Raw genomic sequence first — 15,352 nt, 5'->3', positions numbered from 1 at the left:
CATTTCTTATTACTTTTTTTTATATTATATAAAATTTTCCAACTCTTGTACGTTCATCAAACATAAAAATCAGAAATTAATTATAATTAAAATTAAAATTAACAACACATCTTCGTATGGTTGCTCGCTTCTAAATACATGAAAACTTCATAATGTTCTTATTATTAGTAGTAGTAGTAGTATTATTATAATTAATTATTATTTGTAATTATTATTATTATTAATTGTTTAATTATTTTCTCTGCTGTTTTTCTGATATATATATATATATTTTCTTTTGAACACATTTTTTTTTTTTTTTTTTGTTGGTTTATCGACATGAAGTTTTGACATAGAATTTTCGCGACATCACATCATCATCAACATCCTTTCTCGTGCTTTTTCTTCTCCTTCTTCATCTTCTTTATCTTTTCTATATAATAAGAAAAATTGATTTTAATGGCGATGATTGTGAATCATAGGATGCTTTTTTTTCTTTTTTCTTTTTTTAATGTTGAATCGAAGGGGGTGGATCGGAAAAAGTCTCGGGGGAAAGAAGATATTATATAACTTTTTTTCACAAATTCGTGCAAAAAACTCTTATATATATATATTTTTTTTAATAATCACTCAAAAAATCACTCGATTCTAAACCGAAGAATTATGAATAAAACTGAATTTGAATCGGTTTTTTGCCGAATGATCCATAGAGCCACTTGTATTATTTTTGTCTTTTTTTTTCTGAATCAATCGATAAGATTTGAGATTATTTATTTATTTTGTTTTATTGTTGGTTTATGTGTGTGTGTGTGTGTGTGTTTTTTTTTTTTTTTTTTGTCTTTTATGAGTTCCATCTGGAAAGAAAAGGCACCATCGTCTTAAAGTCACGTTTAAACGGGATTTCAACAGTGTTCCCCTCAGTGGAAGCATCGTAGGAGAAGGGAAAAGGGGAAAACATTTTGGAAGATGTGGATCAGAGTGTACGACTGCATAGCTCAGATATTCATATCTATATACACTTATCGACGGTGTGGGTTGGTGCACTGTTTAGAAACGTCGTTTCTTCCAATCCATGCCGTGGATGATGTTTTTTTTTTCTTTATTATACACTCTGTCGACTCGTGTCTTAACTGACAGTCTGAAGAAAGGTGAAGAGGACATATTTTCCCACGAATTTTTGCGCCTTCGTTAAAGTCCTGGCATAAATCTGGGAAGTGTCATCTCACGTGGAAAGTATAGAGATCGGAAAATGAAGATGCAACCGTCTTCTTCTTCTCTTCGAAACTTTCTGTTCTTCTCTTTATATTTCTTTGGGGAGGGATGTAGGGAAGCGTATAACAGTACCTGAGCCTCTGTCACTCACCCAAAAAAACCTGCCAGACAATTCAAAAAAAAATAACATGAATAAAAAATGGAGTATATTTGGAGGGATTGATGTAAGTGAATTTCTGTACATTTATTTACCTGATGGTATCTATTGTGATTGATTACAAGCGAATGTCAGTAGAGAGATGAGTATGATGTCAGAGCTGGTCCTCGATATGATTCGGAGTGATGTCGACGAACTCTTTTCGTCCAGAATATTCCCGAAGCTGGCAGTGGGGTTGATGGCGAATTTGGCCTTGCAGTGAAAGACATGGGTTACTAGTGCTGAGCGCTTCTCTCGCTGTTACAGCAGCTAGAAAATCGACAGTAGAGGTTAATAACACCATAAATTAACCAATAACAATCTACTGAACAATTTGCCAATCACTCACAAGGATCTATCTGTTTCTCTTCAAAGATTAGTTCACCCGATTGCAGAGATTTTCGAAGGATAGCGAGTCCATTCACATTAATCACGTCCTCTCTCCTAAATAGTGCTGCAATTTCTTCGAAGGTTTTATTCTTAGTTTCTGGTATTTTCCTGTACGTAAACGTCCAGAAAAACGCTAGCAACGCAGTGAACGGCAGGAAAGTATAATTCTCGAAAAACCTCTGAAGGATAAAGCTCAACCATCAATAAGAATTAAGAGAAAACAGAAAAATTTATGATGATGACTCGACAAGATGATGAATTTACCTGCATTTGTGGAAATACCAAGCCAACTATAAAGTTAGCGAACCAATTACAGAGGGCTGTTATGCTCATAGCTGCTGGTCTTGGTCCTTGAGAAAAGAGTTCCGCAGTTATCATCCATGGAATAGGACCTGAAAGATGGAATTTTGCGTATTTACAAGGCCAAAACTTATGTCAAATTTAGTATATAGAACATACATCACTTACCCGGACCAATTGCATAAAAGACGACAAAAAAGAGAGTGCTGACTACACTTAAATAAGTGACCCAATGATAAAGGAACTGAAAGATACTAAGTGTAAGTTATGATTCTAAAAAAGCATTTTAAGTAGAGGATGATAAGATAATTTACCTTAACAAGTAAAGATATAGTGATGAAGATGCTGAAAATGAACATTCCTCCGAGTCCATACAAGTGAAGAGTACGTCGACCCGCTCTATCCATCAAAGGTATAGACACAAGTGTCATGGCTACCAACACAGACCCAACTCCTATAGTGGCATATTTAGCTGTGTCTTCTGTAAGACCAGCCGCAGTAAAAAGCCCAGTGGAATAATATAGGACCTGAAAAAACGGATCTCATCTTAGATTCGAAAGTAACCAAGAAAAAAAAAAAGAATTCTCGTCAACTTTGTTTGGTTTTTCGGCAAGGAAAGTAAAAAGTACCTACTGCATTTATGCCTGAAAGCTGCTGAGATAGCTGCATGACTATGCCTATCACTAACGGCAACTGCATGGATTTGTTACAGATGAGCTGCCACATAGTTATCTATGGAAAAAAAATGCACGGATAACGTCAAGAACATTGGTTTCAACATGGTTTCTAAACGATCTTCAGCATAAAACTGTGCCTCTTACCTCAGATTCAGGCTGTTGGGATCTTTCTTCGGCCTTCATTTCTTCCATATCTTCTTCTACTTGACTTGAGCACCTTAACTTTTGCAATGCTGTTTGAGGAGTAGGTACACTTTTCATTCCCTATTTTCCTTACACATAATAATTAATAAAGGAATTGTGACTTACCCTCGGCGTGCAAGTGATTCTTCGCGTTTCGAAATGAGCAAATATCGAGGACTTTCTGGGCATAAGGGCAGGAGAAGTAGCTGCAGAACTGCCGGTAAGACGGCAATACCTAAAAATTAAAACTACTAATCATCAGAACTGTATCAGAAAAACACTATTAATTGCTAACAGAATTGGCTAGTGATTAAGGTATGGACGTTTCGTGCTGCAGAACTTAACAAATATTAAATAATTGGGCATCTTGTAACTATTTAATGATCATTAAGTGTATAACTAGCCATTCAACCGCTCGTAAGTATCGAATTTTAGTAACAGCACCAATAATGAAATTGATTACAATGAAGCAACGGCTCTTCATAATTATTTTTGAATCGATAACGTCTCTCTTAACACGGGCAGAACAGCGATATCTTACTAAATTAAGTAACTTCTCGGCAGATTATTTTCTGTACGGATATGAGGGCGAAGTTGGTAATTAATTAATTACATTAAGGTTAACCGTACTTAAAGTAATCGAAATCCTCTTACCTAAAAGGAAAGGCCATCCTCTTTCAGTGCCCAGGATAGCCTGAATTCCTAGAACCTGAGACATGAGCAAACCTACAGTCACACCTAACTGGTTCACTGTACCTAGAAGATATAAGTTATTTCAATTATTAATTAAGTAACAACTTAAAATGATTTATACAGAGTTATTTTATTGTTATGAAAGAGAAGAAACAACAAGTTTTTGTATCGGAAGAGGACAAACAACAATCTTTTTTTTTTTTTTGTAATGGAAGAGGAGAAGCAACAATTTTTTTTTGTAATGGATAAGGACTGGAAACTTTTTTATAGTAGAAGACGAGAAAAACAGCGTTTTTTCAATGGAAAAGAGGGAAAAAACAACAATCTTTTGCACTAGAAGAGAAAAAGCCGAAACCTTTTTCTAGTGGTAGTGAAGAAGCAACAATTTTTTGTGATGAGAGGACAAACAACACCCATTTTGCAATGGAAAAGAAGAAACAACAACCGTTTTTCAATAGAAGAGGACAAACAACAATCTTTTCTGCAGTGGAAGCGAGAAACAACAACTTTTTCGTGATGACAAAGAACAAACAACAACCATTTTTGTAATGGAAGAGAAGAAACAACAACATTTTTAAGTGATGAAATCGGACAAACAACAATAGAAGAGAACAAAGATTTTTCAATGGAAGAAGGCAACCCAATTATTTTTTGTAATGGAAGAGAAAACAAATCTTAACGCCAATTCTCTGTCCATAATCGAATTATTTAATTATAAACCTTAAGGGATTTAATTTATTTACTTGTTTACTAGCTATAACCAGTTTGCACATTAATTGAATGACAAATTTTCCGCGCTGACAGCTACGAGACAACTTTACTGCTTTTCCTTATACAATATTACTTATGAGTACTTGCGTGTGATTCATTTATCCACGCTTAAAAGGAAACAAAATTAAATTCCTCCCTGTATAATTGCAATATTGACATTTATATAAGATATATATTTAATGATTTCAACGGTAATAATTTAATTTCTTTTATAAAATATTAACTTTTTCATCTGAAATTTTTATAATCCGATCTTCCCTTAAAGGACGTGTAAATTAAAATTTAATGTAAAACTTGATTGGATCCGAGGATTTTACGTGATTGTTTGCGATTGGTAAGTTATATTTTATGGTCAGAAAATATAAAAGAAAGACTAATTGTGATTCGTGGATATCTTCAGGCACATTGATAAATGAAATAACACTATTTCAATATGGAGTTACTCGGGATAAGAGGAGTAGAATGCAATTGGCTAAGATTTTATCATCATCTGATCATGTCATCCTCGTAGAAGATATTAAAAAACTAAAAGTCCAAAAACATTACACAAGTCCATGCAAAACAAAGGAAAAGGGTGAAAAATCTGAAACCTCAACTACATCTTGTGGGGCATTCAGAGATTGCGATGAATCCTGTGGTTCTTGCCAGCTTTCGTACGTTAATCAAAGAAATCCTAATGGCTGGATACAATGTTCTGAATGCCAAATATGGTTTCAGGAAACCTGTGTAAATGCAACTGGTAAAAACCATTTACATGTTCTGAATGGGGAAAATATAACAAAATTGATTTTTTGAAATGGTTTTGTGCTAATGCGCAAATTTCCTCAAGCAATTTGCCCCATATTTTGTTAAAACGAACGGTTTTCAATAAGGCATTTTCTATATGGTAAGGCATTTTTTTTTAAATAGAAAAACAATTACTGTATTTTTATCCCAAAATAGCTTATCGTATGCGAGTTATCCCCAACTCACTATACTTATTTTACTTTTGTTGATACAGAAAACATAATAGGACCGTTCAAACATCAACAGAGATGCGGAAGATTAAGATGATCAAGCATCGCATCTTTATCATCGATGTTTAATAATTATTAAAGAAACTTTTACGACTTTAAAATTATGTATAAAAATCGAATGGTAAAAGAAGAGAAAGTAAATTGTGTGACGTCTTCTACAACAAGCATCAACTGTTGAAATATTGATGTTTTGCATCGTTTCCATGTTGGATAGTCCCTCGGCTTTTGAACTCGTTCCTCGAGAAATGAAAATTTAAACGTACGTTTCTCTGCTTTTTTTTATATATATTTGAAAGGAACATTTGAAAAAACACACACACTTCACCCTTTCGTCAAGTGGTAAACTTACCTTTGACACCCGTCTATGAGTGACAAACTTACACTAAAAACTGAATGAATATTTACTAGACGTGACGACGATAAACAAAGTTTATATATAATTATATCGACGAGACGATGGTTAGAGAAGAAGGACGACATCTTTGTTATCCGTATGGGATTATCTGTCAAGTAGTGTTCTTCTCTACCCGTTTATCTGCTTGTTACGATAACTTACCTGAGTGACGTTACGTGTTATATCGATACGACACGTATCTACTCTTAATGATTAACACAGACACTAGAAAGAGGCCATTTACCCTTAACACCCGAGGGACTAGTGTCAAATTCAAGTGGGTAGACTCGATTTTCTACGTCACACATAAACTTACCTAAACCTCCTCTCATGGTTAGAGGAGAGACTTCTGATAAGTACATTGGCACTACGGCTGTATTGAGACCTGTAAACAAGAGAGAAATTCGTGAAAGACGGTTAAAGAAATTCTTATCTTGATTATTAATTTGATGACGTACCACAATTAAAGCCAATTATCAAACGCCCGATAATCAGCAGTTCAAAACTTCTTGATATCTTGCTGAGGCTCATCAGGGCTGCGCCAATGATTCCCATGATGTTATTTAATAAAAGACCGTTCTTCCTATCAAACAATAACAAATTATCATAGCTGTGAAGAGGAAGGAGAAAAAAAACCGAGAAAGCGTCAAGTTTTGTTTCTCTAAACTTTCAAACTAATCGTTAATTAGTCGTCCAATCAATTAATGGACGTACTCCATCGATTTTTAGGAAATCTTTAATCGATTTCTCTTGTTTTCTTTGCTTAGTATCGTGTTAAAGAGTGGAAGTTTGAGGGATTTTTTTTCTTTGTTTGTTTGTTTGTTCGAAGAGGAAGGATTTTCTCGCGAATTCGGAAGACTTACCTTCCAAATTTATCTGCTATGGAGCCTCCTATGATGCCTCCTACCATTCCTCCAATAGCAAACACAGAAACGGTGATGGACCACAGAAGATCTCTGTAGTTATCCGTGATATCTTCTCCCGTTCTCATCTTATAAACGTCGCGTATGAAGTCCTGGATGATCTGCAAGAAACGAAACATACGTCACTTCCGTTCTTAAAACATCAATTTCCTCTAAAGCTACCTGTGCATTGGAGTGTTGTTTCTATATTCGTCTTTTCACAACGCGATACCCTATCGATTTACCAAAAAAATACGTATATATATATATATATATATAAAATACTGCTAGTAAATCTTTGCAGAATATTCAAGTTCTGGAAGAATTTTCTTTACTGCCCGAAGTCATATTGGAAACGGCAAACTTTTCCATCAAATATTTAACATTTATTCTAGTTTCGGAGCACGCGCTTTTCGTGCATCCCTCTGGTCCAAAAACTAAAGAAGACGATGGAAGATTTTTCTGAATGGTGGATAGATACTGGCTGGAATTTTATGGTGCGAAACAAGGTGTGCTCTATATGTTTCTCTCTCTTGAATGTGAGAGACGTGATTCAAATAAAACTATACTTCTGCTACAAGAATTTCCATTTTCTTACGAATTCTGACAACTGCCATCTTTAAAGATTTCTCTTTTATCTTTTTAGATAAAGTGATTTATCTTCCGCATCACTTAATGGTGCGTGTATCCACTATACCATTTTTCTGTTAATAAAATGCACATTTTCGTGCATTTGCACTTCGTAGAGAAGGTAAAAAGCAGAATTTCTTGCAATTGCATATGTATTTTCTTAGGAGGAAGAAGAAGAAAAAAAAACACGAGTTAAGTATTTAATCCAAAAGATTCCTGTAAAATTCAAAGGATGTTTGAAAAGCTTTCAAGATAACAAACATTATTCCTGTAATTTCAATGGATAATGGTTCGTCTTATATTCTTTCTTCTCGTTCTTCTTCTTCCACATAAGATTTTTTAAGTTATAAAAATTCTGTATTTTATAAAACACTTTTATAGTTCAAAGATATTTTTTAGAAATGCATACACTAAAGATTCCTTTATTTGTTTTTTAAATTGTTTATTGAGGAAAGAATGTATTTCTGACTCATGTACAAAATCTTCCTTGTCCTATCACATCTTCCTTGTCTAACAACACCTTCTTCAGCTTCCTCGTAGCATCTTCTATATCTTATTAAACACATTATCCTTAGCTTATTCTCAACATCTTCTTTAGATTATAATCTATATTTAATCCGTAAGGTTATAGATTTAGAAATAATTTCCAGACGAAGTACAAGCTTCTAAAATTCGAGACTTTTAAAGAATTCATAATGACCACTTCAAAGCAATTTTCTGCTCTGTTTCAGTAATTGCAATTATGATACGTAATTAAGTAAGAAGCCATTTAAAATGTACAACTTTTACTTTATTTATATAAAAGATTTCCGACGAAAATAAATTAATAAATTATTTAATATTATGATGTTTCTCGACATAACTATTAATGGCTAATGGGAATTTATCATGTCTTGTTAATTAAATTGTAAATTTAACGGTTAGATATTGGAAATTTATATAAATAAATATTTTAGAAAGGTTTTTAACATTTAAATTTACTAAAAAATTCATTTATTTAATATTTTTAGATTAATTTTAATTAAATAATAAATTAAAATTTTAATTAAATAATAAATTAAAATGTTTAAGAAGTATTAAAATTTTCATTATATTTCAACGTACGATGATAACTTTTCAAGAACTTTAATTTTAAACATAAAAATTAACGAAATAAGGTAAGTGGGGAAGATGCCCCAAGCTAAGGAATATATCTTAAAACACAGGCCACCATTGGTCGAAGGGATAAAAACCAAACTGAACACAGTTTGTCATTGGGTTTTCACTTCTCCAACGGGTTTTCCACGTGAATAAAACCCTTCTTCACGTTCGTAACACCTAAATAGAGGCAAATTCTCTATAGAAAATCCTCACGGGGCATCTTCTCCCTCGGTAGATCGCGTATCCTTGAACAAATCCAAACTTCTAATACACGAGTATGAGGTGTAGTTTCCCGTATATTAAGACATATTCCTTATTCCGAGGATGGTTGTGAGATATTTCTGTAACTGTACCTCGTTATAAAACTCCAGATCTTTACTAGAAGGCAGCAAGTAACCGAAATTTCCTATCTTTCGTTCCCGACATACGGGTAAGATGACAGTTGTATGGAATATGAAGTAGTCAACGGTATTAATTAATTAGTACCAAGCACACCACGTTATTGAAGTTGCAATTTCCAAATTGCAGACCTGTATATTCCCCGCTATCGTTCGTTTGTCCGTCTGTCTGGTCTTCGTTAATCCCGAGAATGGAGTTAGATAGATGAAAATCGAGACCATATATGGAAAACTTGGGGGCTGGAGACCACGATTATATATATACGAACTTCCGGCACGGACCGGAAGTCATGTGATATTTAAATTAAAATATGGTTAAAATTGAAGTCCGGCAGATTAGTGGTATCTTCCCCGACTTACCTTATATAATTTTTTTAACCTTAAAATTATTTAAATTTATACTAGAATAATATATTTTTAATGGAAATTTTACTTTTCAATCGAATCTAATATGTCATTTTTCTGCTAATTACGCTAACAAAAATTACATTTTACATTTAAATGTACAGTTAAATATAGAGTTAATGCATAAATAGATCTTAAAAATAATTATAGAGTAATAAATTTGTTCTAGAAGAAAAGAATTCGTTTGCAGAAAAAATTGAATTGATGACTCAAAGAAGTTTTCATGGCAGAAGAAATTCTGCTTTAGATGCAATCCACCACGTGATATATGATCTTTAAACTTAAAAAAGAAGAAAAAAAAAACTTAATTTTTTTATTATTAATTTTATAAAAATTTAATTAAAGCTTTTAATACACGAAACATATTTTAGAAGGATGATAGGATTATGTTTTCAAGTGCAATAATTAATATGCTGAGATTTAAATGCAATTTATGTCATATTTTTTTTTAGAATATTCTTAAATTATCTTAATTTATCTAAGCATATATGAGTTTTGCAGTTCATTTTTCCCATTAATAAAGTGGTGAATGTTAATTATTTTTGGTTTTTTTTTCATTAATGAGATGTAAATTTTGTATTTAAAAACTTTGATTATTTTTATATTAATTAAAAGTATTTGAAATACACAAGATTCATCTAAAGCCAATTGCTGTCTTCAAAGAATACAGGGTGGCCAGAAGCCAGTTTACATTTACAGAGACTAAATTACTGCCTTCGAAAGTAAGTTATGTAGGATGGTTTAAAAAGTTATTCGATTAAATTTCCTCTCTTATAAATGGGGTGGCTAAAACGTCAGTTAACCATTTCGAAATGTAAATTTTTTCCACAACTTTGCAAAAGAAAAACACATTTAATACGAAACAAAACGTGGTTAAATGATTTCTGGTCCTCTGTATATATGCATAAGTCTCTTACATTTCATAACAGCTCTTTTATAAATTCGTATGCAGAAATTTTAAGTGTTTAGTAAATTTTTTTTTCAAAATTTATTACTGAAATTTGATACATTTTTCTAGCCTTTCAGGCTTATAAAAATCGATTTGTATTTCTGTTCTCTGAAAAAATATATATAATACTACACTAACATAAATTTTTTGAACTATTTTGTATTAAACAAAATGGATAACCCCAAAAAAACGAAGAAAAATGTATGTATGTATGTATATAGGTCTATATATATATATATATATATTTTATCGAAAAACTCGAAAGTATTGACATATTTTAGAATAAAAAATCAAATATACACCGTAAAATAATCCATTCAAGGCCAAAAAAGTCTTTTTTTATTAAAGAAATAAAGGTTATGTGAAGTCAAATTTAGTTTACAAAATTTTAAAAATAATAAAAATTTCGATAAATATTACTAATAAATGTTATTTTTACATGAAAATAAATCGTGTTTCATTACAACTTTTACATTTAACACCGTTATTTCGATGAATTTTTGTTTTTTTAAAAGGTTTAGCAATTTGTAATGTCTTTAGATAAGAATTTTAAAAAACTTTTTTTCTGTTTTATTAAAATTTTTGTTTAATAGAATGTTATTTTTATAAAGGAGGAATTTTTTTACATTATTGATTTGTTAAAACACCACGCTTAACTGAGAAACCTAAGTCATAATTACAAAATTAAACGGATTAACTGTTGGGAAATTACATTCATCCGCAGTCATTAGACGGTGCACTACCAATAATCATTAGCATAGATGCTTAATATCTGTCTATCAAATTGCATCCTTCATAAAATCATCAACATGTTCTATTAACAGCATGTTTCATGCTTAATAAAGTCTCCATTCTGTGAATAAATTTATAATACAACATTATAGCTTCATCGGATAAAATTATAATCGCATGTTCAAACTATTGGTTAATCGGATACAAAGCAAATTAAAACGATTCGTCGAAGTTATTCCTATTGGTCAGATTACTTTTACGTAACGAGTTTAAGTTTATAACACGCCCCACTTTTCATATATTGGTTAATATGAATTTAAATAATAATCAGAGTTTAAAGAGGCGTGGTTTATTAGCAAATGACAATAACAATGTTTCTTAATGGTCAGATTTTATGAATTAATTACAGAAAAGGCAGATATTTTATGATTATGTAATTATCGTCTATTTTATTGATTCAGTTGTGTTTTTAATAATTAATTATGAAAAATTTAGTAATTTTTATTAAATTATAGACTTCTCTTTATATATATATATATATTAATATATATAAGTAATTTTTTAAAAAGAATTGTTTTTTACTTACTGTTTGTGGAGCATTGATTACTCCCGTGTTGTAACCAAATTGAAACATACCAGGACGGCAGCAAAGATGGAGAACACCAGCATACATGTCAAACCCTAGAAAAAGAAGAGAAAAAAATATGGGAAAACAAATTTAAGCGCTCACAAAACAGAAGAATATGAGTTTAGTAATTATGACTACATTAGGAAGAATTGCTTTTTACGCTTTAGTGGAAAAGCAAGGCTGATTCCCGTTGAGAAATGAGCCTGCACATGTTAGTGAAAGGTATAATAACCAAGTGGAAAGGCAAAGTCATTCATTACCAGCTAATTTGTCGCTGATGCCAAGAACCATATTCAATTTTATAACATCAGCAGATCAGAGGATTACGCTGCGTAAGCCATCATATTGAGAAACAGATTAATACAAGTGGAAACTGAACAAAACTTCTTCTTTTCATTGCTCTCCCTCTCTATCTTTCCTTCTCTTTTTCTTGTTGAGAAAACCGTTTTGTTTATCGCCAGTAGTATTTTGGTTTAAGTGGTAGGAAAAGGAAAGAAAAAATAAAAATAAAAATAAAAACTACTGACAAAATATACCAAAAGTGTTTACACGTCAAATGTTGTTTTGATTCAATATTTCTTCTTTATATAAGAAATAATATTTTCTATCGCTAGAAAAGATTGAAAAATATCAAATGTAAAACTATTTTCGCTCCAAGGTGGAAGAAGAAGGAGAAGAAGATAGATAGAGAGAGAGAGAGAAAGTGGGAGAGAAGTGTGCGCGTGTTTTAAAAAAATATATACAAATACACACAAAAATAATGGCTCCAGATTAATGACTAATCGATTATTAAATGGAAAAGCTTACGCTTAATTCTAAATTGAACGTGAATCATTCGTTAATATGATTAATTTCTTTAATTAGTTAATTTCCTTACCATATTTAGCCTTATTATATTTGAAATTTACTTTAAAAAATCTTGAGTTTTTTTTATATCATCATCACTAAAAAAGTGTATAAAAGATCATTTAAAATAATAAAAAAAAACAGTATTTTGACATTAATTACACAAGTGAAAGACAGGTGGTATAGTGGCGAGATGGTTTTTCTCTCTAATCCAGAAAACTAATCCACTAAATGTAATTTTAGAGATGTTAGCTAATTACTAGAATTAATTTCGTTCATTTTTTTTTTTGCATTTAAAATTATAATTTTTGCATAATTACTCGTTTTAAAATAGACCATTTTTTGGGTAAAATATTTATAAAATTTTTTTTAGATTAATTGATTGTTTATTAAGTGAATATTTCTGTACAGGCCTAGTACACATTAGGAAGCTTTTGTACGGACTGGAGTTAGTCTTTAGTTAGAATTATGGATTGATTAATAGAGCAATACATTTAGAATCAGTGGTGTCTACTCCTGACGAATTTTTATTGCTTGATTGTTTCGTATTGCTGATAATGTCACATCACAGTTTCTTCCATTGACAGCGAATTAATTAAATCAAGACACAGCTGTAGATCATTTAAAAAAAAGGAATCAGAAGTAAGTTTTTATGTAAAGATCCTACACTTAACTACCAACAGCTTCCATTTTTTTTTTTTTTTTTTTAATTCAAAAATATAATTTCAAAGTATGTCAAAATTTCTTTAGTCGTTTCATGAGACTAATTTTAACTTTCTCGATTTATATATTCGCGAAATAACTAGGCCAAGTAGACTGTTGTGTATCCAAGTTTCTAACTACGAAAATTCGTACGACCTAACAATCATCTTGATTAAACTCCTCCTCCTTCAAAAATGATTTTGTCTTTCATCATTTGCAAATGGTTTAAAACTAAACTCTTGACTTTTGAAATGTAAATACTGTAATTATGTTAGAAAGGGGTATAACTCGGCAGTGACACGTGACTAGGTTCTAAGTTCAAAGTTGAAAAATGTTATTATTCACTAATCTAAAAAAAAAAAAAAAGACTATGTGTAAAATGTTTAAATTAGATTTTACATAAATAGAAATTACATTAGATAATGCGATTTTTTAATGCATGTTTACAATTTTACATAAAAGTTAAAATTATTATAGTCTTGTTGATATAATTCAACATGGTTTCTGTTATACCTAGTCACGTGATTAGCTTAACCTACAGTATATTTCGTTGAGAGAAAAGACGATACCACTTACTTCACAACGTGTGGCATCATGCAGGGCGGCTAAGTTGATATGGCCCCGTGGATAGAAGTCATCCCCAAGTCTCCATCGCCACCAACCAAACTGTAGAAGAAATCCCAAAATATCGTAGTCAAAACATCACAAAAAAAGAAAAAAAGGTCAGCCAGCAAAATTGTTTCTTATCAAAACAAAACAAGAGGAAAAACAACAAAATACCACATTTGTCTTTTTTTTCATTTTTTTATAAAGCTATTAATCAAAATGGTTTCGTTTGGAGGTTCTTTCGTTTTTCATGCAAAATAACGCGTTGACAAAAGCACAAAAAAATTAGACTTCGGGGATTTAACTGTAAACTTCTTGAGGGATTTTCATCAAAGAGAAAGTAAATTAAAAGCAGTGCCGAGAAGCAAAGCAAAGGATAGTGCAGCGTGCAGCAATATAATCAAGTATTCAACCGTTTCTAATTAAAAAAAAAACAAAAAAAAGTTAAGTCTACAAAGTGATAAATATTCACACACAAAAGTTATTATTTACAGCATACAAACATACCAGCAATATGCAACAATTAACATTATTTAATTTGGGAAAAAAGAATTGTTTTATTATATCATATAAAATTTAACTTATTTAAGCGGAAAGGAAAAGTAGGAGGAGTTTTCGTAATATTTAAGCCTCATTTTAATAATCGAGATCTTTTATTGGTTACTTACTTAAAACTTTTCTCGTTTATCGTTCAAGCGAACGAAATCAACAAATTTGATTGGTCCGTTATTGTACTTGACATTCGATTGAAAATACCGCATCAAAAGTTGAATATTTAATTGTATTATTTGTCTTAAAAGGAAAGAATGTTGTCACAGTTTCTCTACTAAGTGCATGCGAATTTAATGTCGAAAGGACAAAATTTAATGATTTCTGATGCCTCTCCTCTGAGGCTAATGAAGAATTGAGAGTTACAAGAATTAAATGGCAAACATCTCTGCTACTTTATCGGATTATGGTCCTGTTCAGAATGATATTGCCATCTGCAGCTAAACATAACGTTGCCTGGAGCAAGAAACCTGCCAGATCAATCTCAATTCAATTCTATCCAACTGTTATTCTCAGTACTTTATGTTAACAAGCAAAACCCATGTTATAAACTGAATTAATCATAGTTTGTTAAGGTTATTGAGTAAAATGCCTCACACCTTTACATATTATCCTCGTTACTCACGCATTAATATGAGGGTAAAAAAAGAGGAAATCTTTAAGAATATGGACATCAAAGATGCGAAATATCTCGAATGAAAATGAGTTTTTCGGGTTGTTCTCGGTAAAAAAAATTCTAATTTACATCTATTAAAATCGTAGAAATAGCCAATAAATAAATTATTTATAAAGAAAACCAGATATATATGTATGTGTAGCAAGAAGAAAACGATTCATTTTCCAGATTGGATTGGATACGAGTTTGTTCTTGTAGAAGTGTTTGTGTTTCTAGCAAATGGAAAATCAATTTGTTTAGAAGGTGAAGTTAGTTATTGACTAAGCTTTATATTTAATTGTATTTTGTGTGAGTAGTGAAGATTGGTATAACTTCTATCACAGGCTTAACAGTGGAATGACTATATAGGTCATTAAGGTGATGTTATATCTGTTTGTG

General features: G+C 31.4%; 1 protein-coding gene across 1 annotated transcript in view; it reads right to left on the bottom strand.

Moving 5' to 3' along the window:
- Positions 1–781: 781 nt before the first annotated feature.
- LOC136968689 (glucose transporter type 1-like) overlaps positions 782–15,352 on the bottom strand; it is a 35,650-nt gene continuing 21,079 nt past the window's right edge. The window contains 16 exon segments of the mRNA XM_067262698.1: positions 782–1,352; positions 1,444–1,657; positions 1,737–1,956; positions 2,042–2,169; positions 2,246–2,321; positions 2,392–2,604; positions 2,711–2,809; positions 2,899–3,007; positions 3,064–3,172; positions 3,592–3,693; positions 6,128–6,196; positions 6,270–6,394; positions 6,675–6,835; positions 11,554–11,606; positions 11,609–11,648; positions 13,720–13,809. Of these exon segments, the coding sequence (XP_067118799.1) occupies positions 1,503–1,657; positions 1,737–1,956; positions 2,042–2,169; positions 2,246–2,321; positions 2,392–2,604; positions 2,711–2,809; positions 2,899–3,007; positions 3,064–3,172; positions 3,592–3,693; positions 6,128–6,196; positions 6,270–6,394; positions 6,675–6,835; positions 11,554–11,606; positions 11,609–11,648; positions 13,720–13,809 (1,749 nt within the window). The 3' untranslated portion in view covers positions 782–1,352; positions 1,444–1,502.

Source organism: Centruroides vittatus, unplaced genomic scaffold (assembly GCF_030686945.1).
Source record: "Centruroides vittatus isolate TY-2023 unplaced genomic scaffold, ASM3068694v2 contig_1506, whole genome shotgun sequence".
Taxonomy (NCBI): Eukaryota; Metazoa; Arthropoda; class Arachnida; order Scorpiones; family Buthidae; genus Centruroides; species Centruroides vittatus.
Note: the sequence above shows the minus strand (reverse complement) of the source record. Positions and strands in the feature narration are given on the sequence as shown.